The 26,645-nt window shown below is 44.1% G+C and overlaps 1 protein-coding gene across 1 annotated transcript in view; it reads left to right on the top strand.

Moving 5' to 3' along the window:
- The first annotated feature begins 9,406 nt into the window (after positions 1-9,406).
- The window catches only part of map3k10 (mitogen-activated protein kinase kinase kinase 10), a 71,882-nt gene continuing 54,643 nt past the window's right edge, over positions 9,407-26,645 (top strand). Inside the window, exon 1 of the mRNA XM_043680662.1 lies at positions 9,407-10,779. Within this exon, the coding sequence (XP_043536597.1) occupies positions 9,942-10,779 (838 nt within the window). The 5' untranslated portion in view covers positions 9,407-9,941. The remainder of the gene's footprint in view (positions 10,780-26,645) is intronic.

The following is a 26,645-nucleotide window of genomic DNA, read 5'->3' as shown; positions in this document are numbered from 1 at the left end:
GTTAAGGTTAAGTTATAACCTCATTAATGGTGGATCAAATGGCCCACTTCTGCTCTGACATCTTATAGTCACATAATAAGACAGTCTCATTAAATGGCAGAGCAGACTCAAGGGGTTAAATGATCCTACGTTTCTGGAACATTGCATCTGCTGTTTCTTTTCAGAGCATGGAAGTTAAGTGGAGAGATGCGATGCTGAAGGACCCTCAACAAGTTGCTGCAGTTTTTATTTACTCATTCCGAGGATGTAGGCTTCACTTGTTGGGCCAGCATTTATTGCTCACCCCGAGTTTCCCAGAGGGCAGTGAGTGTCAACCATATTGCTGTGGGTCTGGAGTCACATGTAGGCCAGACCAGATAAGAATCTCGGTGTCCTTCACTGAGGGCATTAATGAACCAGATGGGTTTTTACAACAATTGGAATGGTTAAATGGTTGTAATTGAGGATAACTTATTTATTCTAGATTTGTATTGTATTCAAATGTTATCATCTGCCATGGTAGGATTCAAACATGTGTACCCCAGAGGATTAGCCTGGGGTTCTGGATTGGACCAATCCAACATTATGTCATCACTTCTTCATCTTCTTGTAATATCACTTTCCTTTGAGTAATCTCTCTTGTTCTTCTTATAGATTTTTTACACTGCCAATCATGGTGTCCCAGTGCTGGAGTGAGTAGTTGCCAAGTCCGATAGCAGATGCTCCAATTGAGCAAACGACCCCCTTGGGATAACATCAAACCTGTTGTGTCATTGTGAGGCAACAGCATCCTTATGTGTGGGGAGTGTTCCATCACACTCTGGACAAGTCCAGTAGATGACGGAGAGGCTTTGAGGAGTCTTGATGAGGTTTAGCTAGCTAGCTATCACACATTATTCAACCTGTTCCATTCTTGTTAATGGCGGTCTCCAGGACATTCTTGTTGAAGCCCCAGCAATGACAGTGCTGTAGCAAGTTATGGGGATGTAACAGGATTTCTCTCTTTCACAGCATTCTTCATTTGATGTTTATGTTAGCAGAACATCAGCAAAACAAAGGAGCTGGTTATTGACTTTAGGAAGTGGAGTGGAGAGCATGCCCCTGCGTACATCAATAATGCTGAGGTGAAGATGATTGAGAGCATCACGTTCCTGGGAGTCACAATCTGTCTTGGTCCACCCACATTGACACTACAGTCAAGAAAGTACAACTGTGCCTCTACTTTCTCAGGAGGCTATGGAAATTCAGCATATCCATAAAGACTCTTACCGATTTTTATAGATGCACCATACAAAGGATCCTATCTGGATGCATTACAGCGTGGTATAACAGATGCTCTTCCCAAGACCGCAAGAGAGAGTTGTGAACACAGCCCAGTCTATCACGCAATCCCGCCTTCCATCCATTGACTCCATCTACAATTCCCACTGCCTGGGCAAAGCAACTAACATTACCAAAGACCCCTCCCATCCCGGTTATACTGTTTTTCACCTTCTTCTGTCAGGCACAAGATATAGGAGTTTGTGTACATGTACGAACAGGTTCAAGAACAGCTTCTTTCCCGCTATTATCAGACTTTTGAATGGATCTCTCTAATGTTAAAGTAGATCTCTCTCTCTCTCCCTGCACCTTCTCAACAGCTGTAACATGGTATCCTGCACTCTATTCTGTTACCCTGATGTGCTTGTATGGTATGATCTGCCTTTAATGCACGTTAAGACAACATTTTTCACTCTACCTCAGTACATGTGACAGTAATAAATCAAATCAAATATGCAATGTGATTGCTTTCAGCTTAAGCCGAGATAGCAGCTTTCAGCTGGAAAGGGAAAAGACTGTTTCAATTTTGGAGGAGTCATGAGTGGAACTGAAAACTGTGGAGCCATTGAATTACAACAATACAGAAGACCATTTCATCTGGCCTTCTTAAAGGATAGCTCAGCTGTCTTAATTCCTAACCTTATGGTGGTGGAAGATCATTGATGAAGGAAATTAAATTGTCGGACCTTGGCACTTCTCTGAAGGGACTCCAGTAGTAATGTCCTGGAACTGCATTGATTAGCGTCTGATCACAACAACTATCCTCCAACTATAGAGTCATAGAGATGTACAGCATGGAAACAGACCCTTCGGTCCAACCCGTCCATGCCGAACCAATCTAGTCCCACCTACCAGCACCCAGCCCATATCCCTCCAATCTCTTCCTATTCATATACCCATCCAAATGCCTCTTAAATGTTGCAATTGTACCAGCCTCCATCACTTCCTCTGGCAGCTCATTCCAAACACGTACCACCCTCTGTGTAAAAATTTTGCCCCTTAGGCCTCTTTTATATCTTTCCTCTCTCACCCAATACCTATACCCTCTAGTTCTGGACTGCCCGACCCCAGGGAAAAGACTTTGCCTATTTACCCTATTCATTCAACCACTGGAGACGTTCTTCTTTGTTCCCATTGACTTCAGTTTTGTTTGGGCTTCCTGATGCTGTACTCATTTGCCTGGATGTCAAGGGGCAGCTGACCACTCCTATCCACAGGCACTCCAATGTTGGATCCACAACTAGTTCAGGATTTGTCTTTCCAGATGGAAGTGGCCATGTGTTTGGAAGGTACTGTCAAATTTCTGCAATACATCTTGTAGACAGTACACATTGACCATCAGTAGTGGAGGGAGTGGGTGTTTGTTGATGTGGTGGTAATCAAGTGGGCTGCTTTGGCCTGGATGGTGTTGGGAAGTGTTCCAACACACTCCTGACTTGTGTCTTGTAGGTGGTGGGCAGATTTTGTGGAGTCAGGAGGGAAGTTACCTGCTGCAGTACTCCGAGCATCTGACCTTTTGGAGTATTGAATGCAATTCTGGTCTCCCTAATAACGGAAGGATGTTGTGAAACTTGAAAGGGTTCAGAAAAGACTTAAGAGGATGTTGCCAGAGTTGGAGGGTTTGAGCGATAGGAAGAGTCAGAATAGGCTGGGGCTGTTTTCTCTGGAGCACCAGAGGCTGAGGGGTGACCTTATAGAGGTTTATAAAATTATGAGGTGCATAGATAGGGTGATTAGACAAGGTTTTTTTTCCCTGGGGTAGGGGAATCCAAAACTAGAAAGCATAGGTTTAATGTGAGAGGGGAAAGATATAAAAGGGACCTAAGGCCAACTTTTTCATGCATAGGGTGGTGCGTTTATGGAATGAGCTGCCAGAGGAAGTGGTAGAGGCTGATACAATTACAGCATTTAAAAGGCATCTGAATGGCCATATGAGTAGGAAGTGTTTAAAGGGATATGGGCCAAATTCTGGAAAATGGGACTAGATTAATTTAGGATATCTGATAGGCATGGACGAGTTGGACTGAAGGCTCCGCTTCCGTGCTGTATATCTCTAAAGCTCTATAAGCTGATCTTGTAGCCACTGTATTGTTATGGCAAATCTAGCTGAGTTTTGGTCAGTTGTAACCCCAACTGAATCAGTGATGGTCAGGTATTGAATGTCAAGGAGCGGTGATTAGCTTAGTTCTTATTGGAGATGGTAATTTGGCTGGCATTTGTGTGGCACAAATGTCTGTTTTATTCCTTAAGTTAAATTTTGTTCATCACAATCACCCTGGAGTGATTTTACAAGAAATTAATGACTTGATAAGGTGAGCCACCTATCACAGATGATCCAACCTGTTCCATTCTTGTCAATGGCGTCTCCAGGCTGTTCTTGCTGAGGCTCCAGCAGGAGCAGAAGCTGCATGGGAATTACGGGCTTTGCTGTGTTTCCCAATCTCTCAGCCTCATTCCAGGAAGTGTTTATTGGTTTATGATGCTGTTCTTTGGGAAGAGGAATGTTGCCTGGGAGCCTTTCTTGATCTTCTTTGACTGGGGACAGTTACAATCAGCCAGGTCAGACAAAATGGGGCGCCAAGATCCTCTCTTACTCAACAACCCCAGCAGTGAGACCACAGTAAAGACCAGCACTCAATCTAAATTATCGTCACCAGCTAAGTCTCTCAGTCTGTCACACACCAACACTTTCATGTCCCATCTGAAAGGCGGCATCATCCAACATCGCAGCCCTCCCTCAGTTCCGCACTGAGGTGTCCACTGACTCACAATATATGGCAGTGGTGCAACCTACTCAGCTTTACAAAAGAATCCATGGGTGTTACTGGCAAAGTCAGCATTAATTGTCCATTCCTAATTTCCCTTCAGTGGGAGCCAACTACAACTGAATCATAGAGCTGTACAGCACAGGATGTTTTGCTAGGGCCATTTTAGAATTGACCATGTTTCTGTGGACCTGGAGTCACACATAGGCCAGGCCATGTATTATATTCTCAGGAGCTATCAGAATAGACACTATCAGAATCTTTTATTACATTATAGATACTTTCTAACCACCTTGTCCAGAGGGATATTATTGCAAGGTGGGACTTAAATATTGGTCTCCTGACTCAGAGTATGGACACTATCACTGTACCTCAAAAGCCGTCCAGTTTTTTTTTACTATTAGATCTCATATGGTGATGAATTAATGATCATACCCCTTAAAGGTATATCACACATCTGCCATGAGACATTACAAAAGGTCAAATCATTTCAAGATAGGAACACAAATTGTTCTCCTTTCACTCCTGTTGTGCATGTTCCAAAATAATCACTGATTGAGCAGGTAATACCCCAGTTTGGATTTAGCTGGGCAGGGAAGGTGTTCGGTTGGCAATGGTTAAGTCCAGTTCAGGTTGCCTTGCTACAGGAAGGATATTATTAAGCTAGAGAGGGTTTGGAAGAGATTGACCAGGATGGTGCTGGTAATGAAGGGTTTGAGTTATAAGGAGAGGCTGGATAGGCTGGGACTTGTTTCATTGGAGATTGAGACGTGACCTTAAAGAGTTTTATAAAATCATGAGGGATCTTCGTAAGGTGAATGGTTGGTGCCTTTTCCCTAGGATAGGAGATCTCAAGACTAGGGGGATAAAGATGTAAATAAGATATGACAGACAAATTTTGATACAGAGAGTGTTTTGTGCGTGGAATGAACTTCCATAGGAAGGGATGAATGTGGGAACAGTTGCAAATTTCAAAAAAAATTAGGTAAGTACATGAATAGGAACTGTTTGGAGTAATATGGGCAAAGTGCAGGCAGGTGGGACTAGTTTAATTTTGGATTATGGTCAGCATGGATTGTTTGAACTGAAGGGTCTTTTTCCATGCTGTACTACTTATAGCCAGTTGTGGCATTTCAGAACACATCAGGGTCAGGACAGAGGTTCAAACTACAGTCAGCACATGGGACTGGAAGATTGAGAGGGAGTTGCTAGTTGTCAAAAATGGAATCTCCAGCTGTTGCTGCAGGAATTACAGGATCAGGGGAGTTTCACAAGTTCAAAGCTTGGTTACATGGAGTGTCTCAGGGGAAGGGACTGGGCACATATCCTCTGGAATCGAGAAGCACTGAGAATGGATCTCATTCAAATAGACACAGTTCTTACAGGGAACAACAGGGTAAATATAGGAAGGATGATTCTTCCTAACTGGGGGGAGGTTGGCCTTGAGCCAAGGGGTACAGTCATAAGAGTAAAGGTTTAACCAAGAGGATAGGACTGTTTGGGTTTCCTGGAAATTGCATAGAGTCTCCTGTATCTGTGGGCTGGAGAGTAATAGGGTGGGATTAGAATGGTAAGGATGTTTAGTGATTTTGGCTTTTCCCCAGGCAATCTGTAGTAAAGTTCTTTACTCAGAGGGTGATAAATCTTTGGAATTCTCTACTCCAGAGGGATGTGGAGGCTCAATCGCTGAGTATATGATGTTGAAGAGAGAGATTGATAGATTTATGAATATTAAAGATATGAAGGGATACAGGGTAGTTCAGGAAATGCATTTGGAAAACGGGATCAGCCAGAATCTCTTTGAATGAGGTTTTGGGCTTGCGGGGCTGAATGGCCTCCTCCTGCTCCAATTTCTTTTGTGTTCTGTGATCATACTTGGCATAGAAGCTCCATAAATATTTGATGTATCTCATTCCTGCTCCCAAGGGGTTGAAGATTCCAGAATTCAGCCCATTCTATAAACTCTCATATTTATCTTAATGTCAAATTTCACATATTTTATTCTGAAATTTGCAATTACTTGCCAAAGCCTATGAGAACTGCAAGGATATTGCCAGGGTTGGAGGGTTTGAGCTGTAGGGAGAGGCTGAATAGGCTGGGGCTGTTTTCCCTGTAGCATCAGAGGCTGAGGGGTGACCTTATAGAGGTTTATAAAATCATGAGGGGCATGGATAGGGTGAATAGGCAAGGTCTTTTCCTTAGGGTGGGGAATTCCAAAACTAGTTAAAGGTGAGAGGGGAAAGATTTGAAAAGGACTTAAGGGGCAACTTTTTCATGCAGAGGGTGATGTGTGTATGGAATGAATTGCTGGAGGAAGTGGTGGAGATTGGTACAATTACAACATTTAAAAAGGCACCTGGATGGGTACATTAATAGGAAGAGTTGAGAGGAATATGGACCAAGTGCTTGCAAATAGGAATAAGTTAATTTAGGATATCTGATCATCATGGATGAGTTGGACTGAAGGGTTTGTGTGCATGCTGTGTATCTCCATGACTTTGTGACTCTCACATCTGTTCTACATAGGGAAGTGCCCCTAATCTGTCATCCATCAAGGGGGTGCGGTTAAAAATTGTTGCCCCACCTTTAGCTCCATTTATTCCGATCGTATTGAACTGAATTTTACTTTTAGCCGCAGATGGCTGTGCATTGCACTCATTACTCGATTGTGTGTTCAAACATATGGTACAATTACAACATTTAAATGGCATCTGATGGGTACATGAACAGAAAGGGTTTAGAGGGATATGCTTAGAGGCCAAGTGTGGACTAGATTAATTTAGGATATCTGACTGGCATGGATGAGTTGGACCAAAGGGTCTGTTTTCATGCTGTACAACTCTATGTGCCTCAAACTTTGAGGCCAAAAATCTGGTCTGGAACTCCAGCACAGTACTGAAGGAGTGCTGAATCTTTGGAGGTGTCATCCTTTGGATGAGGGTCACAATCAGTTGAGCCACCATTTTATTGAATACAGGAGCGGGCCAGTAATCTATTCCTATTTCTTACCTATTCTTACTTGTCCTTATCAATAAATTATTATCCCTCAATCAACACGTAACAAACAGATCATGTGGTCTTGTCAGTTTGAAAGGACCAACAATACTTCAGTTTAACAGATAGGCAACACCTCTGTGAGCACAGCATTCCATCAGTACTGAACTAGGAATGTTGAGGATTGATTTTTGTGTTTAAGTGAGCCTTGGATATCTTTAATTAAGTCACTGTTTGATAAAATGGAAATTACAGAGCTGTTTGGATATTTTCTGCATTGAAACACATTTTTTAACCATGTGGGTTCATGGAAATGGAGTTGATATTTTAATGTGCATTGTGGTTTACTTGGTGTTTACATAAAGTCAAATGACTTTGGAGAAAAAGACAAAGAAAGCTTTGAAAGATTTAAGAGATGGGCTGATGGCCTCTAATTGCTGGAAAACCTGGCTTTGAGAAAACTGTGGGGTATCTATGCTAGTAGTTGCTTTAGGACCTTTTTCTGGACTTGGTGGTCACTAAGGAGATAAATTTCAGGGCCCACATTGTCATTTTCTCCTTCTCTCAGTAGAAGCTCTTAAGATTCTGATAAAGTTCCAAATTTCAGTATTTCTGACTGTCCTATCAATCTTGAAAGGCGGAACCATGACCACTTCCCAAAGATTCAGACTGAGATTGCTTTTCAATCTGAGGATCTTCCAGTAGTCTGCATCTGTCAGCTACTCAACATTGCTGACAAGAAATCTGGTGGATTGCAAGAAGTCAACAGAATGTATTCTTTGTTTTCAGACTCTTAGCCAATACGAGTTACCCCCCCCCAAAAAAAATCCTCTTTCTGGATGTAAGTTTGCTCGCTGAGCTGGAAGGTTCGTTTTGAGATGTTTCATCACCATACTAGGTAACATCATCAGTGAGCCTCCAGTGAAGTGCTGGTGTTATGCCCCCCTTTCTATTTATGTGTTTTGGTTTCCTTGGGTTGGTGATGCCATTTCCTGTGTTGCTGATGTCACTTCCTGTTCTTTTTCAAACAAATCGATGTGTTTGTTGATAGAGTGGAATGCCATTCTTCTTGGAATTCTCGTGCGTGTCTCTGTTTGGTTTGTCCTAGGTCGGATGTGTCGTCCCAGTCAAAGCGGTGTCCTACCTCATCTGTACATAAGGATACCAGTGATAGTGAGTCATGTTTTTTGTAGCGATTTGATGGTCAAGTATCCTGGTGGCTAGTTTTCTGCCTATTTGTTACAGTTCTTGCAAGGTATATTGTAAGTGATGTTTGTTTTGCTTGTTGTCTGTAAAGGGTATTTTAAGTTCATTAGCTGCTGTTTTAGTGTGTTGGTGGGTTTGTGGGTAACCATGATGCCAAGGGGTCTGAGTAGTCTGGCAGTCATTTCTGAGATGTCTTTGATGTAGGGGAGAGTGGCTAGGATTTCTGAGTGTGTTTTGTCTGCTTGTTTGGGTTTGTTGCTGAGAAATCGGCGGACTGAGTTATTTGTGGAGTGTATTGCCTTTTGCATTGTGTGAGTGTGTCTGTTTGGGATTAAGGGGACATGGATCTAATTCCGGATTATAATTTTGAGAGAAACCAGAGTTTGCCAATTACTCTAAGAATAAGTTTTGTATTTTGATAAACAGATTATTTTGAGTTCAGGAAAAAGACCTGTGAAAGTCTCTTTTATTCTGGATAGTCGCAAAAAAAGCAAATCAGTTGGTCATTTTGGTCTTTGAATCAATTAATTTAGACAAATTATGCAACTGTTGGAATAGTGAGGGCTTGACTGTCAGCGCATTCCTGCTGTCACAGTCACCACACTTCCAACTCAGAAGCAAGAGTGTAACTTCCCAATCCATGGCTGACGTGGGCCAGAAGGCTGTACTGTTATAGTCAAATGAATTCGGGTGCTGAAGAAATGTGCTCATGTGGTATTGTAAACAACAGCATGGACCAATCGGGCTGATGCGTCTAATTCAGTGCTCTATAATTCTACAGTATATCTTCACTATCTTGCACAATCATGTTATACACTTTCAAATTCCTCCCCTCCAACAAACCTGCACCAAATTCTGTGTTGTGTGTATTGGAATACATTGCCAAACGCCCTTCTACTGTGGGCAGCACAACTTTACATTGCAAATATTATGCTGGAAAAACATTCCAAAACCTGCCTACGTCCCAGGAGCTGAAGAAGACAGAGGGCAAGTACAGATACTTTGACAAGATGAAATCTGTAATTCAATGAAGAAAAGTGTAAAATTACATTTCCAATTGAGTTAAGCAAAGTGAACTATTAAACTGGAAGCCTACTCTTGTCTGACATCACAACCAAAGGCACAAGATACTGTAAACGTCCATTCATTCTCCCCTCCGCCTTTTACAGCATATGGCCCGCCCTCCTCCTTCCCCCATTGGCGCTGGGTGGGACGCCAATCAGGGGGACGGGCTGCACCGATTGGAAGGCGGGTGGGCCCGTGCCTCGGAGCGCACTGCCCTCTGGGAGGTGTAGTTTCGGTCCTGGTCTCGCCCAGCCTCCAAACGGGGAAGAGGACTACAACTCCCGGTGGGCGCGCGTGTGTCGGTTTTGTCGAGAACAGCTGAGAGCCCGGGGACTGTGACAGAGAAACTGACACAGACACAGGGACCCGGTCCGTTTCAACGCGGAAGTGGTGGCCTTTTGAATTCTCATTTTCTTCGTGGAGAAGGGGAAGAGAGGAAAATGGTATCTTAGGAAATAATGCAAGGCCAAGCGGACAGTGAAAGGAAAATTATTTGCTCTTTGAAAAGAAGAGCCCTTGGAGGGGACACTCTTAACGATAAGGGACTGGGAGAGCTGAGCCAGCCTTTCAGGAGAGGCAGCCGCAGCCCTCAATGGCCAGCCTGGTGTATGGATGCGCAAGCCAGGCTGGTCTACAATGGAGCCAGCGGCGATGAGTTCCAGCAAGTCCCCAGCAACCGAAGCTGCCACTTGCAATGGGGACCATCAACAGGAGTCTCCTTCCCTCCAGGCTCCTGGATGCTGCCAGCTCCTACTGCCTAAGCCCCCGCCGCCACCTCCCGCTGCCGCTGCTGCTGCCGCCCCCGGATCCCGGAGCTTCTGGACGGCCGTGTTCGACTACGAGTCCACGGCCGACGAGGAGCTGACCCTCCGCCGCGGGGACGTGGTGGAGCTGCTGTCCAAGGACTCGCACGTCTCCGGGGACGAGGGCTGGTGGACGGGCAAGATCCAGGACAAAGTGGGCATCTTCCCGAGCAATTATGTCAGCAGCCACCCGGCCTACGGCGGCTTCCGAGGCGGCGAGGAGTTACCCCTTCCCCCAGTCATCGACTTCAACGAGCTGCTGCTGGAGGAGATCATCGGGGTGGGAGGCTTCGGCAAGGTCTACAAAGGCACCTGGGGACGGGACGAGGTGGCGGTCAAAGCGGCGCGCCAGGATCCCGACGAGGACATCAGCGTCACGGCCGACAACGTCCGCAGGGAGGCCCGGCTCTTCGGCATGTTGAGGCATCCCAACATCATCCTGCTGAAGGGGGTCTGCCTGAAGGAGCCTAACCTGTGCCTGGTCATGGAGTACGCCCGGGGAGGCGCTTTAAACCGAGCCCTGGCGGGCAGGAAGGTCCCCCCTCATGTCCTGGTCAACTGGGCAGTGCAGATCGCGAGAGGAATGAACTACCTTCACAACGAGGCGGTTGTCCCAGTCATTCACCGGGACCTTAAATCCAGCAACAGTAAGTAGAGAACACAACATTATCCCGAGGGACTGGTCAACCTGTACATTACAAAGGAAACTGCAATGGCCATTGGTTCTACCCAAAACAGATGCACGGGAGAAATCATAGCTTTAAGGGGTGGCGTTGACTTAGTGGAGTTATCACTAGACTGTTAATCCAGAGATTTAGGTAATGTTCTGGGGGACCTGGGTTCAAATCCGGCTATGGCAGATTTTGGAAAATCTGGAATTTAAGGGTCTAATGATGACTACGAATCAATTGTAGGAAAACCCCACCTGGTTCACTAATTCCATGTGGGGAAGGAAACTGCCATCCTTACCTGGACTGGCCAACATGTGACTCCAGACCCACAGCAATGTGGCTCACCCTTTATTGCCTTCTGGATAATTAGGGATGGGCAATAAATGTTGCCAAGCCAGTGATGCCCACACCCTGTGAATGAATTAAAAACAAACCTGGGCCCCAGAACATTTTCCCCTTGAATATTTTGAAAGAATTTGTTACTGGAATGTTAAGAGCAAGGCGAGTATGTTATGCCCATCCAAAGTTGTCCTAGTTCTGGATGAGTTGGATTCCAAGACTTAGAGGACACCGTGTGGTAAGTGTGGCCAACCACCTGAAGGCCAGATGCAGGAGAGTATTAGTGCCCTTTCTTTGGGGCAGTTGTGTTCCCCCAGTGCCAGGGGTGAGGGACCACAGTGACATAGAGAAGTTGGTATTGTTCTTCCCAGAGCACAGGACGCCAGAGGCATTTAACTTTCTGCAAGGTTTGAATTTGATAGGTAGGAAGTGGTTTCCATTGACAAGATAGCTGGCGAAAGAGCCAGAGGGAAATGAACAGAATTCATTTTCTTAAAATGACAGGAGTGTTGAATTTGTGGAAGGTGCTGAGTGGCCTCTTTTCCAGCACAGTTTGATAATAAAAATGGCAAGGGTTGGAGAAACTCAGCAAGTCTGGCTGTGTCTAACATTTCGAGTCTGCTATGATTTCTTCAGAACTCTTCAGTTTGGTAGTTTATTGAATTTATTTTACATTTTTACCATAATGGCATTTGAAACTGAAACTTGGCACAGGGCAGTCCAGTATCATAACCACAATGTTACTTTGTGTAACTGGATCTTCATTCAACAACCAATCTATCTCTCATCATTCAAGTGGAAGGTGTGACACATTCCCAAAGCACACTGTTCACTGACACTGTAATGTAATGATCCTTGCCGTAAACAGATATCTGACCTCTGTTCCGAGCAGGGAATAAGCTTGACCAAGGTTCCAACTCACTGCCACGTCATTGTAGTTTCAACAATAAATGAAGATTGGCTGGTTTTGGCATTTGGGGCAGAGTGTTCAGTGAGGAAGGACTTCAGTCTCAGACTCGGTGCAATCCTGGGTTGGTTTTCAAAGGTGATTAACGTGAGTCTGGAATTGTGAAGGATAAATTGAACTGAGGCCTTTCAGGAATTTTAAAATTAATTGAAACCATTTCTGCTGGTGAGAAAGTCCAGGACAGGGATCTTCAACTTTAAGATCAGAACCAGAACATTCCTTCGAGAAGTTGGGAAACACCGCTTCACACATGGGACAGGAGAAGTGTGGGACTCTCTTCCACAAAGCCGAGATGGTAGCTCAGGAGTTCGAAATCTGAGAGCGACTAATTTTTTTTAAGAAAAGGGTTTTTGCAGCACCATAGATGACCTCAATGCATCCCAAAGTGCTTTGCAGCCAATGATGTCTGTCACTGTGTAGGAAATGTGCTGCCATCTGTACACAACAAGCTCCCACATGGAGCCATTTGATTATCACAAACATAGATTATCTGGACACTTTGATTAAAGGATAAACATTGGCCAGGGCACAGGCAAAAACAAACTCCCATTCATTTTCTTCAAAATAGTGACATGGGATCATAAAACATCTGTGTTAGCATCTCTGTGCAGGACTGAGTTAGGGCAACGCTGAGAGCACCATGGGGGATTTCTGTGCTCCTGTTCTTCAATGGGGTAATGGTAATGTCTCTGAACTAGTAATCCAGAAGTCCCAGACTAATGTTCTGGGAATATGGGTTCGATTCCCAGCAGGGCTGATGGTGAAATTTGATACGATGAAGAATCTGGAATTAAAAAGCTAGCCTGATGGTGACCATGTAACAGCCATCGTCGATTGTCATAAAAACCAACCCATCCAATTCACTAATATCTGATTTATAGCATCTGCACTTCTTTTCGTTTTGATCTGGTTCACTAATATCCTTCCTTCAGGGAAGGAAATCTGCCAACCCTACCTGGTCTGGTCTGCGTGTGACTCTAGATATATGATTAACTCTTAATTGCCCTCTGAAATCATAGAATCAAAGAATCCCTACAATGTGGAAGCAGGCTATTCAGTCCATCAAGTCCACACTGCCGCTCTGTAGAGCAACCCACCCAGATCCACCCTATCCCTGTTATGCTGCATTTCTCATGGTTTACCCACCTACCCTGCACATCCCTGGACACCAAGGGCAATTTACCATGGCTAATCCTCCACCTGATCTGCACATCTTTGGACTGTGGGAGGAAACTGGAGGAAACCCACATAGACGTGGGGAGAGTGTGCAGATAGTCACCTGAGGCTGGGTCCCTGGTGCTGTGAAATTGCTCAGAGAGGCACTTTGGGCAAGAGCCGATAGCAGTTGGTAACAAATGCTGGTGTTGTTAGTAACATCCACATCCCATGCAGGAATAAAAAAGAAATCCAGAACATCCTGACCCAAAGGTGCAACAGAGCTACAGTTGACGTTGGGAGTTAGGATAAAGATCAGCAATAATCTTTTTGAATAGCAGGATAGGCTTGTTGGGGTGGGGGGAAAATGGCCTCCATCTGGTCTCCTGTGATGGGAATGCAACAGACAGAGATTTTGCACGTTGACACTTTGACTTTCATTAGCATCAGATGAACAGAGCACCCAGAGGGCAAATAGACAAATGGTTGCTGGGAGTCTGCTGCTTTCTTTGTAGCTGTTCTTCGACATTCTGAAACTTGCTTTAAAAACACAGGCAGAAGGGCATCTCAGTGGCTCAGTTTGTAAAGCTGCTGTCCTTGAGGATATAAAACCCTGAGGATCTGTCACCCAGTATTTGCATCAAACATTCCCAGATCAGATACAGCTCCAATAACAACTCCTAAATCTGATATTAGAAAATTGTCTATACTTAGGCCATTGTCGCAATACTGAACCTAGGAGCATCTTCTAGTTGTCAAATTACCAGCAATGATGTGCTTTAGGTGACAGAGACGAGGAACTAGGTCAGCGCTATCCCAACGCACTTCCCATTGGATTCAGATGCAACATTCAAGTCAGAGTGGGATTCAAGTGCAGTTTCTAATGAACATGATATCTTTGTGTATGTCTATATTTTCGAATGTTACACTCTCTGAATTATAATCAGATATTGTTGTATGTATCCAAATTACAAAATTCCTGCATGCTATATCAAGCATTGCTTCTCCTCACTGCAGATATTTTGACTCACAACACAGGTTGTGTTGTCCTTGTAAGTCTCTTCCTCCTGTACCAGCGGTTTCTGTTCTGATGGGGGAATAAAACTCCAATTGATCATTTAAATGATTAGCTCAGCAACTTCCTGGAGCATGTTTATAAAGTAATGCATGGCATTTACAGGTTAGAAGGAAGCCATTAGGTCCAACAATGAGGACAAGAGGAAACTGGAACATCACAGGATGCTGTAAATCAGAAGTAAAAGCAGAAATCGCTGGAAAAGCTCAAGTCTGGCAGCATCTGTGGAGACAAATCAGAGTTAACGTTTCAGGTCGAGTGACCTGTTGTGAGGAAGGGTCATTCAACCCGAAAAGGAAACCCTGATGCAGAACTAGGGCAATGGCACAGAGCTAATGTGTTTACGGTAAGAGATATTATATTGAGGAATGTGGGATTGGAGCGAGGGTGGGAGGTGATTATGAGGCTGCGGAACAGGATTAGAGTATTGAATAGGGGATAGTGGTTTGAAAAACTATTTGGAAAGAGCAGAAAATCAGAAACAGTGGGATAGCTCTTTCAAAGACCTGGCACAAACACTAAGGGACTGATAGCCTCCTGAGCTTAAGGGTGTACCATTTGGTCAAGAGCATGAGGATAGAATCCAGAAAGCATTGGAAAAGAATGCTATTAGAGACAGAGGTATGGAAAATGAAACATAGGATTGAGACAAGGCAGATGGGGAATGGGGAGTATGGCACTGGAAAAGAATCAACAATATTAAAGATTTTGTTACAGTCTTTTTCCAGAGAAAGAGGGGCTCAGTCTGTTCTACATTTCCTGACACCTATAACCTCTCCTTTCGGACTGCGTTCTTGTGAATCCTCTCTGTGTCTCTACCAGCTTGTCTTTAATTCCTTTTTTTATGCTCTCGATGCCAGTACTGTATAGTAAACATGGCAATGCATCACAACAGGCCTCTGCCAATCAGGTTCAAGGATTAGATGAGTGCCGAGTGAAAAAAGAAGATCAGAAGGGTTTGGTGAAAGAGGTGCATTCTGAGCACTATTGAAGGACAATCTGGAGATATTCAGGGAGATAGGTCGGATGTAGGTTGCTGAAGACCCGTTTGCTGAGGATACGATGGCGGGGGGGAGGAGAGGGTGCAGTCGAGGGGAGGTCAGAGGTGGTGGAAGGGAGAGTGGGATGGGAGAGGTTAAAGGTAGGAGAGGGGAAGGGCATGTTCATGGCAATGGAGACACTTCATGACGAAGATAGTCATCCCAGTTTTGAATTATGTATATTATTTTAAAGTTAAGTCCCACAACACGTAATGGAAGGACCAGTTTCAACCAGAAACCAATTTTTCAGGTTAGCTCAGTTGGCTGGATGGTTGGTTTGCAACACAGAGTGACCCCAATGGCATGGGTTCAATTCCTGCACCGGCTGAGGTTCACAGGAAGGACTCTCCTTCCCAATGTCCCCCCACACCTGAGGTGTGGTGACCCTCAGGTTAACCTCACCACCAGTCGTCTCTTTGTCTCTAATGAGAGAACAACCCTGTAGTACTCCTGGACTATGGCACGTTACACTGGAAGGTACGTGGGTGTTCTATGACTGAAATCAAATTTCTCGATAAAAATTCAACTTTTATATGTTGTGGAAATATAACAGAATAAATGAACAAGCTGTCTTTAGGGTAAAACTCCCAAGACAATGCACAAGATCAACTAAAAAAGAATTTGCAAGGGGTGCTTGTGGGGCAGTGGTAGTGTCCCTGCCTTTGAGCTAGGAGGCCTAGGTTCAAGTCCCACCTGCTCAAGAGGTGTGTCATCAACCTTTTCAATCAGGTTTTTTTTTTAAAACATCAAATAATGCAAATAATTTCTTTGACTTCCTGATTAGCACTGGTTAATTTGGAGTTAATCTACTTCCCAACAAATCTCATTGCCCATGGATGCAACTGTTGAAGATGGCAGGGATTGCATTCTAATAATTTGAGGATCTAAGCTGGCATAGAAAGTGATCTGAGTCAGGGGTATGGTCTACCTATTTTAGCATTGCGATCCGTGTTGGTGCTCTGTCACCAGATTTGGGGAACCATTTATCTTGTGACACAGTGACCAGCATCACAGCCTCTGAGCCAGATACTCTAGGTTCAAATCCTCTCCAAAACATGATGGTCAAGGAACTTGTAAATCCTTCAACACACACCCACGGCAGGGGGTAAGACTGGGAGAGATTCCTTGTCAGCCATGGATTGCCTAGAATATTATTATCACGTCTCCAGATAACAGCCTGCATGGAAAGTGCATATCACCGCAATAACGCTGATTCCCTGAGTGATCCGTAACTCACTGCCACACTGTCCACTTAATATGTACAGTCATTGAGTCTCCAGTTACCTTGCTCTAAGATTCTCAGTATGAGAGATCTAAGCAGCACCTTTCCCAGTTTCTTTGTCTGGTTCTGGGCGCCTTGCATTTTTGCAGAGTTATGTAGCCCTTTCAAGCATCTTCTAGCATCCTCTGGAGAGCTGTGTTTGAGTGTGGGGATGTTTACCTTCCACATTAATGCTAAAAAGAAACAATAATGGAATATTTGACAGCGAGCTCCATTGCGCGTTGCCTTGAAACACGATATTTCAAATGTTTACATACAAGCAAGCAGTCTCCTGCTGCCAACTGCTCTGAGCTGCATCTCCATCATGTCCATCATTCCTCATTGCTGCTGCTATAGAGTTATAGCATTACAAAGATGTGCAGCACAGAAACAGACCCTTCAGTCTAATTCATCTATGCTGACTCGGTATCCTAAATTAATCGAGTTCCATTTGTCAGCATTTGACCCATATCCCTCTCAACCATTCCTATTCATGTACCCATCCTGATGCCTTTTAAATGTTGTAATTGTACTAGTCTCCTCCACTTCCTCTGACATCTGATTCCATACACGTACCACCCTCTGTGTGAAAAGGTTGCCCTTTAGGTCCCTTTTAATCTTTCCCCTCTCACCTTAAACCTATGCCCTCTAGTTTGGACTCCCCCACCCCTTGCCTATTTTTCCAATCCATGCCCCTCATGATTTTATAAACCTATATGAGGTCACCCCTCGGCCTCGAGGGAAAATAGCCTCAGCCAGTCAATCTTCCTTTAGCTCCAACCCCAGCAACACCCTTGTAAATCTTTTCTGAACCCCTTCAAGTTTCGCAGCATCCTTCCTGTAGCAGGGAGACCAGATTTGAATGCAGTATTCCAGACATGACTGTCAGGATCTGATCACATCACTCAATTTGCAAAGTTTACCGCAGCTCACTGGCTGCTGTGGAAAAATTTTCCACCTGGTGCATTTGAATTAAATGTTTTCAGAAAGCAGCAACTAAACACCTTTGAGCTTCCCACGGCGATAATAATTAACCTGTAATTGTCAATTAGCCATTTCCCCAAAAGGGATTGCACTTTGGTAAGAGATGAAGGTCAGGTTAAATATTTCTCACTTACTGAGGACTAGCTTTATTTAAGATTATCTCTTTATGGTACATACTTTCCTTGTTATAGCACATTGTGTGTTATGTGATGTCTATTGGAATGTTCGGACAAGCAATCAGTGAGGAGATGTTAGCAGTAACTCAGTGAGTAGGATGTTCTTCTGTCAGAATCACAGAATTGTTGCAGTACAGAAGGAGGCCAATTCGGCCCATCATGTCTTGCATCATCTCCTGAGCATGTTTATTTTGTGTCAATCTCCTTCCTCTTTCCCCTTAATCCCTCACATTTCTTCAATAGCCTTGGGAGTTCAGGTCCCACATACTCAGGGCTTGAGAAGCAGTTCCAGCCAACGCTCCCCCTTGCCCTGAGGGAGTGCAACACCGTCTGAGGTACTGAGTTTCCAAAGTGAGACCAGCAGGGGGTCACCCCTGCAATCCCTGGGGGCGGGAGAGGAAAAGGTCCAATCTTTCAATTACTTTGAAGAACGGAAGAGAAGATCCTCTTGACTTATCCCTCAAACTAACATCACTGTTAAGCGACACCATCGAAAAATTCGAGCCAAACTGTTTATTCTACCCATTCTTGGGTTGTGGGTGTCACTGGCTAGGGCAGCAATAAAAGCCCATCCCTTATTGCAGTTAAGAGTCAATCACATTACTGTGGGTCTGGAGTCACATGTAGATCAGACCAGGTAAAGATGGCAGTTTCCTTCCCTCAAGGACATTAGTCAACCGGAAGAGTTTTCCAACAATTCATAGAATCCCTACAGTATGGAAACAGGCCATTTGGCCCAACAAGTCCACACTGAAGAGTAACCCACCCAGACCCATTCCCTGCCCTATATTTCCCCTGACAAATGCATCTGACCTATTTATCCCTGGACACCATGGGAAATTTAACCTGGCCAATTCACCTAACCTGCACATCTTTGAACTGTGGGAGGAAACTGGAGCACCCGGAGGAACCCCACACCAACAGAGGGAGAATGTGCAAACTCCACCCAGATAGTCACCCCAAGATGGAATGAACCTGGGTCCCTGGTAACCACTGAGCCACCGTGTTGCCAGTGGATTCATTGATGTTGGATTCATGACCATTGTGAGACTCTCTTATTGAATTCAAATTCCACCACTTAAGGTGGCATGATTCAAACCTGGCTCCCCAGAGCGTTACCTGGGTCTCTGAATGAATAGTCCTGTGATAATACCACTAGGCCACTGCCTTGCCTCGCCCCTTTGAGAGTGAACTTTTAGAAGATCTCTGGGACAAAGGCTGTCAGAGGTTTGGAGCTCGATTTCAACAATGGCTAGATCAGTGTTATTTTTAAATCTGGTAGATTTTTGATAACCAAAAGTATTCAGGGATATGGAACAAATTAAGTTGGAAGTCAGATGTGATCTCATTAAGTAAGAACTAAATGGCTTCCCCCTATTTCTTTTCTCTCCTAAATCTGTGGAAAATTATAAATTCCAGGAACAGGAATTAAGTGGTTTGTCATTAAATGGTATTTCTTTTTCAGTCTTGGGCCAGCTAAGGAACAGTCTCTTTCAGTATAAAACTGCCCATTTATATGAAAATGGAGGGATTTTAATAAGATAAATAGGAGCAAACTGTTTTCTCTGACAAAATGGTCTGAAACCAGATGACGCAGGAAAACTTAGAGAAAATCCAGTTGTATAGCCCTGTCCAAGAGCTGGCATTGACATGATGGACCAAATGGCCTTCCTCCACACTTATATTACTGCTGCTTATGGCTGCCAGAGGAAGAGGTACAATTCTAACATTTGAAAGGTCTCTGAATGGGGTATATGAATAGGAAGGTTTTAGAGGGATATGGGCCAAGTGCTGGCAAATGGGACTAGATTAGTTCAGGATATCTCGTGGTATGAGTTGGACCGAAGGGTCTATTTCTGTGTTATACATCTCTATAACTCTATTTCTGTCGGGAGATTGGCTGTCTCAGCATGTTCCACTCTTGTCACCCTTACATCATCCTTTCTCAAGGACATTGGTGAGGCTTCTTCTGGAGTACTGTGTGCAGTTCTGGTCATCCTGCTCACATGCATAAGGGTGTTCTCTCTCTCGTGCACATGAATGCACACACAAGTGCTGTCTCAGACTCTCACGTTCTCCCTCACTGACACAGACATGCATACACACGTGCATGCGCACACATGTGCACTGACAAATGTGTTGTCTTAGGGAGATGGAACACACTTACTCTCTCTGACTCTCGTGCTATCTCACGGAAGCACGTTCTGAGACACATGCTGTCTTGTGGATGCATGTTGACATGTATCTCAGACACACGCATTTACATACACACACTCACGGTTCATGCTGTTCATATTTATCTATTCAAATCAACTCATTGTTTCAGGAAGATTTGTACCTCTCCTCATTTTCATTTTGCTCTTCTGTTCCTCCCCACATTCCTGGGACTGTAGTAAGTTGAGTTTTTTGTCATTGGAACAACAAGACACAGGCGGCAAGGTTAGCAGACTCTGGCTTCTGTTTCACGTAATCTGGCATCACTCTGCCCTAGTTCCCTTTACACATGTTCAGTACTCACTACAGAAAAGGTATATTTCCTCATAACGTTCTGGAATAGAGCAGTTGTTCTGAGATTCTGACATAATCTGTTACCCACCGCTGTGAAATAGCGGCCTGCTTACTCAGTTTCTTGTGGACACGTGTCTTGTGTGCGTCCACGTGACTCAGGCCTAACTATACGTGTATGACTCTATGCATACCTGGTGCGTCTAGTCATAAAATAGGGGCAGAAAGTGCTGGAGAAACTGAGTTAACATTGCAAAAACCAGTCATACAGGACTCTACATTAACCCTGTTTCCCTCTTCACAGATCCTGGTAGACCTGCTGAGTTTCTCCAGCAATTTCTGTTTTCATTTCATACTTCCAGCATCCACAGTATTTGGCTTTTACATGAATCTTGTATGTGCATGTGCACTTATATGTCTTGCATTATCTCTGTACATGCGAGTGTTCACATTAACAAAACAGAAACTCTCGACAATCATTATTGAATGGTGAGCTTTGAACTTTCACCATGAACAGTAAGGATCCTTGGCACAAGTTGTCAGAGTTGTTAATGATTCAGGTAATTACTGAACACCATGATTTTTTTGGCTGCTGCTCGACAAGCTAGGTGTGATTGTTAGGCACTCCCTTAAAAACATATATTTAAGGATTGAATTTGAAGCTGTGATCACACTTTGTGACATTTGGTTTCAGATTATATCCATTCGGGCGTTAATAAATAAATAGGAAATTGGTTTTGGGAAGTTGGAACTTGGGAGTGCTGCCATGCTGGGTACTAAAAGATTCCATGGAGTGATTTAAGGAAAAGCAGAGGAATTCCACCCACTGTTACAGCAAATTTATCCCTTAAACAGTGACAGAGGTAGAAGCCAGTCATGGAATCCTCACCGTGTGGAAGCAGGCCATTCAGCCCATTGATTTCACACCAACCTTCTGGAAAGCATCCCAGCCCACACCCTATCCCAATTTCCCATGGCTAACCCACTTAGCCTGCGCATCACTGTCAATTCTGGGTAATTTAGCATGGCCCAATCTACCTAACCTGCACGTCTTTGGACTGTGGGAGGAAATGGAACACCCAGTGGAAACCCACGCCAACACTGGGAGAATGTGCAAACCCTACACAGACAGTTGCCTGAGGGTGAAATCGAATCTGGGTCCCTGATGCTGTGAGGCAGCAGTGCTAACCACTGAGCCACCGTACTGCTTAGTCATTCGTCTCCATGGTGTCTGTGCGATTTCAACTGCTGGCTAGACTTCTGACTTGTCCCTTTCGTCAGTTAAAGAGTGAGCTTATTAGTTAATAAAACCTATTAAAAGCTATCTGTATTCACACGTTAGAAATGAGAGGTGATTCAGAAATGCAAAAGTGAAAGCTAAGAATGTAGTTTTTCCAAAAATGTCTCCGTGCTGAATCAACTGGAAAGTTGTGAACTGCTGACTTTGGCAGTTGAGTAGTCACTTGGGGATTAAGGGCCTAGAGGTGATACCACTAGATTATTAATCCAAAGACCCAACTAATCTTCAGGGGACCTGTTTTTGAATTATGTCAGGCAGATGGTGGAATGTGAATCAATAAAAATTTGGAATTAAAAGTCTAATGATGATCATAAAAGTGTTGGCATCATCTGAAAAAATCCATCTGGTTTGTTAATGTCCTTCAGGAATGGACACTGCTATCCTTATCCAGTCTGGCCTATATGTGACTCCGGAACCATAGTTATGTGATTTGCCTGAAACTGCCTTCTGGGCAATTGGGGAAGCGCAAGAAATACTTGTCCAGCCAGTGACACCCACATTCTGTGAATGAATTTAAAAATAATATTCGTTCTACTGTTAACTGAAAGGAGTTTGTCCAGTTTCCTTCAACTGTGGCTTTGCTGACTTGATTTGTTCTTAACAGTTAGAGAGGCTTTATTGCTTCTTCTGCAAATGCCGTAGTGTTCAATTCTCAGCTGTGTCTCTTCATAGCACACTTTTGCACCATGGAAATTAAACACAAGATTAATACATCAGCTCACCAATACCCAGAAGGGTTTGCTTTAAAAACGTTTCCTTGTATTTTCCTAGAAGGCTTAAACACAGACATGCCTTTTGCTCAAGACTATCTTTCTCTCAACTTCTATTATGTTTACAGCCTGCGGCTCAACCCACGGGAGACTGTTTTCTACTGAGAGAGGGTACTCAGTCTCTCATTATCTCTACGTACAAAGGAGACCACCTGTCAGTTTCTGAATGGTGTCTCTCCCTTTTGAGGTGTTGCTGTCCAAGTTCCCTTGGCATTCTTCAAGTGCAGCATTCCATGAGCCCTCCTGAGACTCGGCGTAATGCACACAAGGATGTTCCAAAGAGTCAGAAAATTTATATCCTCAACCATATTTCATCATAAATGTCCATATTTAAAAAAACCCACGAACGTTGCACTTAAAAATCCCCAAACAATATTGTCCTGACACTGACACAATAGATATTATTTTCTTGGATTTGCCATCATTCTGTGAGCTGCATTCCTGGTTGCCTTTGACTCCGGAAGGTTGTGTTTGAGATCTTCAAGTATTCCAGGCTGACACACTCAATGCAGCACCAAGGGAATCCCACTAGGCTAGGGGAGTCCTGGACAGGCCGTTAGACTGAAGCCACATTCGCCCCATAAGTGGTTATGTAAAACAAACCCAGGAAGCTGTTTAACACAAGTGCAGAAGAGTTTTCTTAGAGAAAAGTTAAGGCCAGAAAGAGGGTACTTGGCTACTTGGGCTCTTCCGGATCTTGGTCAAGATCAACATCATTCTGAACATGTTATCTGATCTTTATCAGACATGTGTTTGTGGGAGCTTACTGTGCATAAATTAGCTGTTGTGTTTTCTGCATTACGATCGTGACTTCATTGTCTGCAAATTGGCTTTGCACTTTTGAGGTCATGAGAGTGGTATATAAATCCAGCTCATCATTTTTAATAGAGACTCCATAAATTATTGATGAAGATTAAATCAAGGTTGAAATATATCTGTTCAATAAGTGGGCATGGCAAGGAATTAAAATGTTAACTAACATAATTTATTGAGTTACACATCCATTCATTTTTAAAATATCTGCTAAATGAGTAATTTCAGCGATGCAGCCTGAGAAATGTACACTTGTAACTTAAGATCAATAATGAAACATTAAACAGCTCCCGCACCAGGCTGAAATCAAGACTCATCACTGAGATCCTGTTGTAACCCATTTATTCGCAGGATTTTATAACCATGGATTAGTGGCTAAGAATGTTGAGGGTAGTGGAGAAAGGGAAAAAAAATGGAGAAATGACGAAATACATCAGCCACATTCTAACTGAACGATAGAATGGACTAGAGGTGCTGAATGGCTTCCTTCTATTCCTCGCTTTCAAAATGAGCAGTTTCTTTACTTTTAAAAACCAGGCTCCATATAATGTGTTCTTCAGCCGATGTTTTACCTCAACTTCCAGTCGATAAGTTATGTGCCTGACTCTTAAAACAAAGATTGCTCTTTTTGTAATGATTTTCATGACTTTTTAACATCTCTCAGTGCTTTGCAGCCAACTGAATACTTGCAGAGTGCTGTCACTGAGTAACTAAGGAAAAGCAATTGTCAATTTGTGCACAGCATAATTCCACCAGCAGCCAAGTGATGATGGCCAATCAACTATTGCAGTGAAATTGAGCTACGGTGGCTCAGTGGTTAGCACTGCTGCATCACGGCGCCAGGGACCGGGTTCAATTCCAGCCTCAGGAGTTTGCACATTCTCCCCTTGGCGCTGTGGGTATCCTCCGGGTGATCCAGTTTTCCCTCTCAGTCCAAAGATGTGTTGGTTAAGTGGATTGGTTGTGCTAAACCGCTCCTAATGTCCAGGAATATGTGGGTTAGGTGGTTTGGCTGTGCTAAATTGCACATTCCTGATGAAGGGCTAATGGCTGAAATGTTGACCCTCCTGCTCCTTGGATGCTGCCCAATTTGCTATGCTTTTCCAGTGCCACGCTTTTTGACTTTGTCTCTCCAGCACATGCAGTCCTCACTTTCTCTCTAAATTACCCACAGTGTCCAGGGATGTATGGGATAGCCATGGGAAATGCAGGGTTACAGGGTGAGATGCTCTTCGGAGTGGTGGTGTGGACTTGATGGGCCGAATGGCCTGCATCCGCATTGTAGGGATTCTATGATTGTGGATTAGTTCCCCTTGGAAATAGTCCAGTGGGATCCTTTACATCCACCTGAGAAGCCCGTTGTGTAATATTGGCCAATGTGGCACTTTCTTTGATACTACACTAGTCTTGATTTTTGTGCTCACATCCCGGGGTAATGGAATGTTGTATGTCTCAGGACACGGATAACACCCATGGAACTGCAACTGAGTCAAAGTTCAAACCCCAGTTGGGAACTTGAACACATGTCGAGACTGGAAACTAACAAATCAATATGTGGGGAGTGCTGCATGATCTGAGATTTTTTTATTTCAAAAACATACTTTACTCATAGAAGGAAATCTTTATGTACCTACACAGTTCATGAAGCCATTCAGATCTGTGCTGTTTTTACTGACGGAGCGGAAAACACATTGGTTTCAGCTTTGCCTATGTTTACCAATAAACTCTTGGTATTTAGCTCAGGCATCAGGGAGGTTCTGATTACTGGATGGACCCCCGTTATTCTTTGGTGCAAGGACCTTACACATTGGTCTTTCCTCACTGCACTTTGGCAGCAGCTGCCCCAGGCTTTACTGTGTGTCTCAGCACATAGACCTAGGCCTTGGAATGTGTCAGTTTGCAACACTCATTCAGGGTCAACTCCTTCAACGTGGTCTGAGATACCGTCTCTCACATGGAATGTAAAACTGAGGCTCCAGTCTACTTCCTTGGGCAAAGATCCGAGGGCAAAGATCAAGTGAAGCACACATTAAGGTGTGGTGAAGCAGAGATTAGATAAGACCTGGGGAGTATCGATGTCAGTTGGAAATGTTATTGGAAAGGTTGTTTGTGATAAGTGGTTATGACTCTGTCCATAAGGACAAGTGGTGTTGTATAATGACTTGTCATATCAACTGTTTGTGGAAATTTCTGACCTTGGAACCTGAGGGAAGCTTGTGAATGGCTGTTGCAGACCATCACTGAGAGAAAGGCGTGAGAGATGGTAAGATGGCAGATCCCATCTATGGTCTCCAACTATGCAACTCATTGCCACGGAATGACTGCCAACGTCAACGACCCCTTCCTCCCAATAATACTCTCCTGCAGCTGCTTCTGTCAGGCAGGGGATACAAAAGCTTAAACACACAGACCAACTGATTCAAGAACAGCTTCTTCCTCCGCTGTTCTGATCTCTGAATGGGCCTCTCAAATTTGAAATCTCATGTCGATCTTGCTCTGTGCACCTTCTGTGCAGCAGTAACCCTGTGTGCCTCGCTCTGTCTAAGTATCATTTGTGATGATCTGCCTGTGCTGCACATAAAACAAACACTTTCACTGTACTTGCGACAACAGTAAATCCAATCACATGGATGTCACAGCCAAAACTAATTAGCTTTTAATGAGAGAGGGAACGTAAAAGGATTTGGTAAGAATTGTAAGGGAATGGGGACCGATTGAATGTGGCACAATGTCAACATAGGATCTATAAATCCTGGGACCCTCTGACAGAAAGTGGTGGCTGCGACAGCAGTACCTGATGGCCACAGGAGCAGGAGGCCATTCTCTCCTGGTATCTATGAAGGTGGCAGTCACTTTGAACTTGTGTGTGACTCCTTCCTTCCATGAGAATGATGGGACCAGTGTGTCTCTCAGTGATGCATCAGAGCAGTGAACGATGCAAGGTAACACTTGATGATTTTGTTCCTGTGATGAGATTAGTGCTGCAGCCGGGGAAATAGGAAACATACATGGCTTCCCCCATGTGTTGGGTGCAATCAACTGTCACAGGTCACACTGAGATGGCCGTATCACAACATTGGGAATTAATCAGTTGGAAGTGTTACATTCCATTAACGTGCAGGTGATCTGTGGTCACTGTTAACATTTCCTAGAGATGTGTGCCTGCTACCCTGATAGCTGCGATGGCTCCTACATCCTAGAGGACTCTCTTGTACTTGGTTCATTTAAGGGTCCAGGTGCCTGACAAAGCTGGTTATTGTGGGACTAGGTAAAAACAATGGCTGCAGATGCTGGAAACCAGATTCTGGATTAGTGGTGCTGGAAGAGCACAGCAGTTCAGGCAGCATCCAAGGAGCAGCAAAACTGACGATTCGGGCAAAAGCCCTTCATCAGGAATAAAGCATCAGGAATAAAGGCAGAGAGCCTGAAGCATGGAGAGATAAGCGAGAGGAGGGTG

Source organism: Chiloscyllium plagiosum, chromosome 41, assembly GCF_004010195.1.
Source record: "Chiloscyllium plagiosum isolate BGI_BamShark_2017 chromosome 41, ASM401019v2, whole genome shotgun sequence".
Lineage (NCBI taxonomy): Eukaryota > Metazoa > Chordata > Chondrichthyes > Orectolobiformes > Hemiscylliidae > Chiloscyllium > Chiloscyllium plagiosum.
The sequence above is the reverse complement of the archived record's forward strand: the minus strand, read 5'-3'. Positions and strand labels throughout refer to the sequence as shown.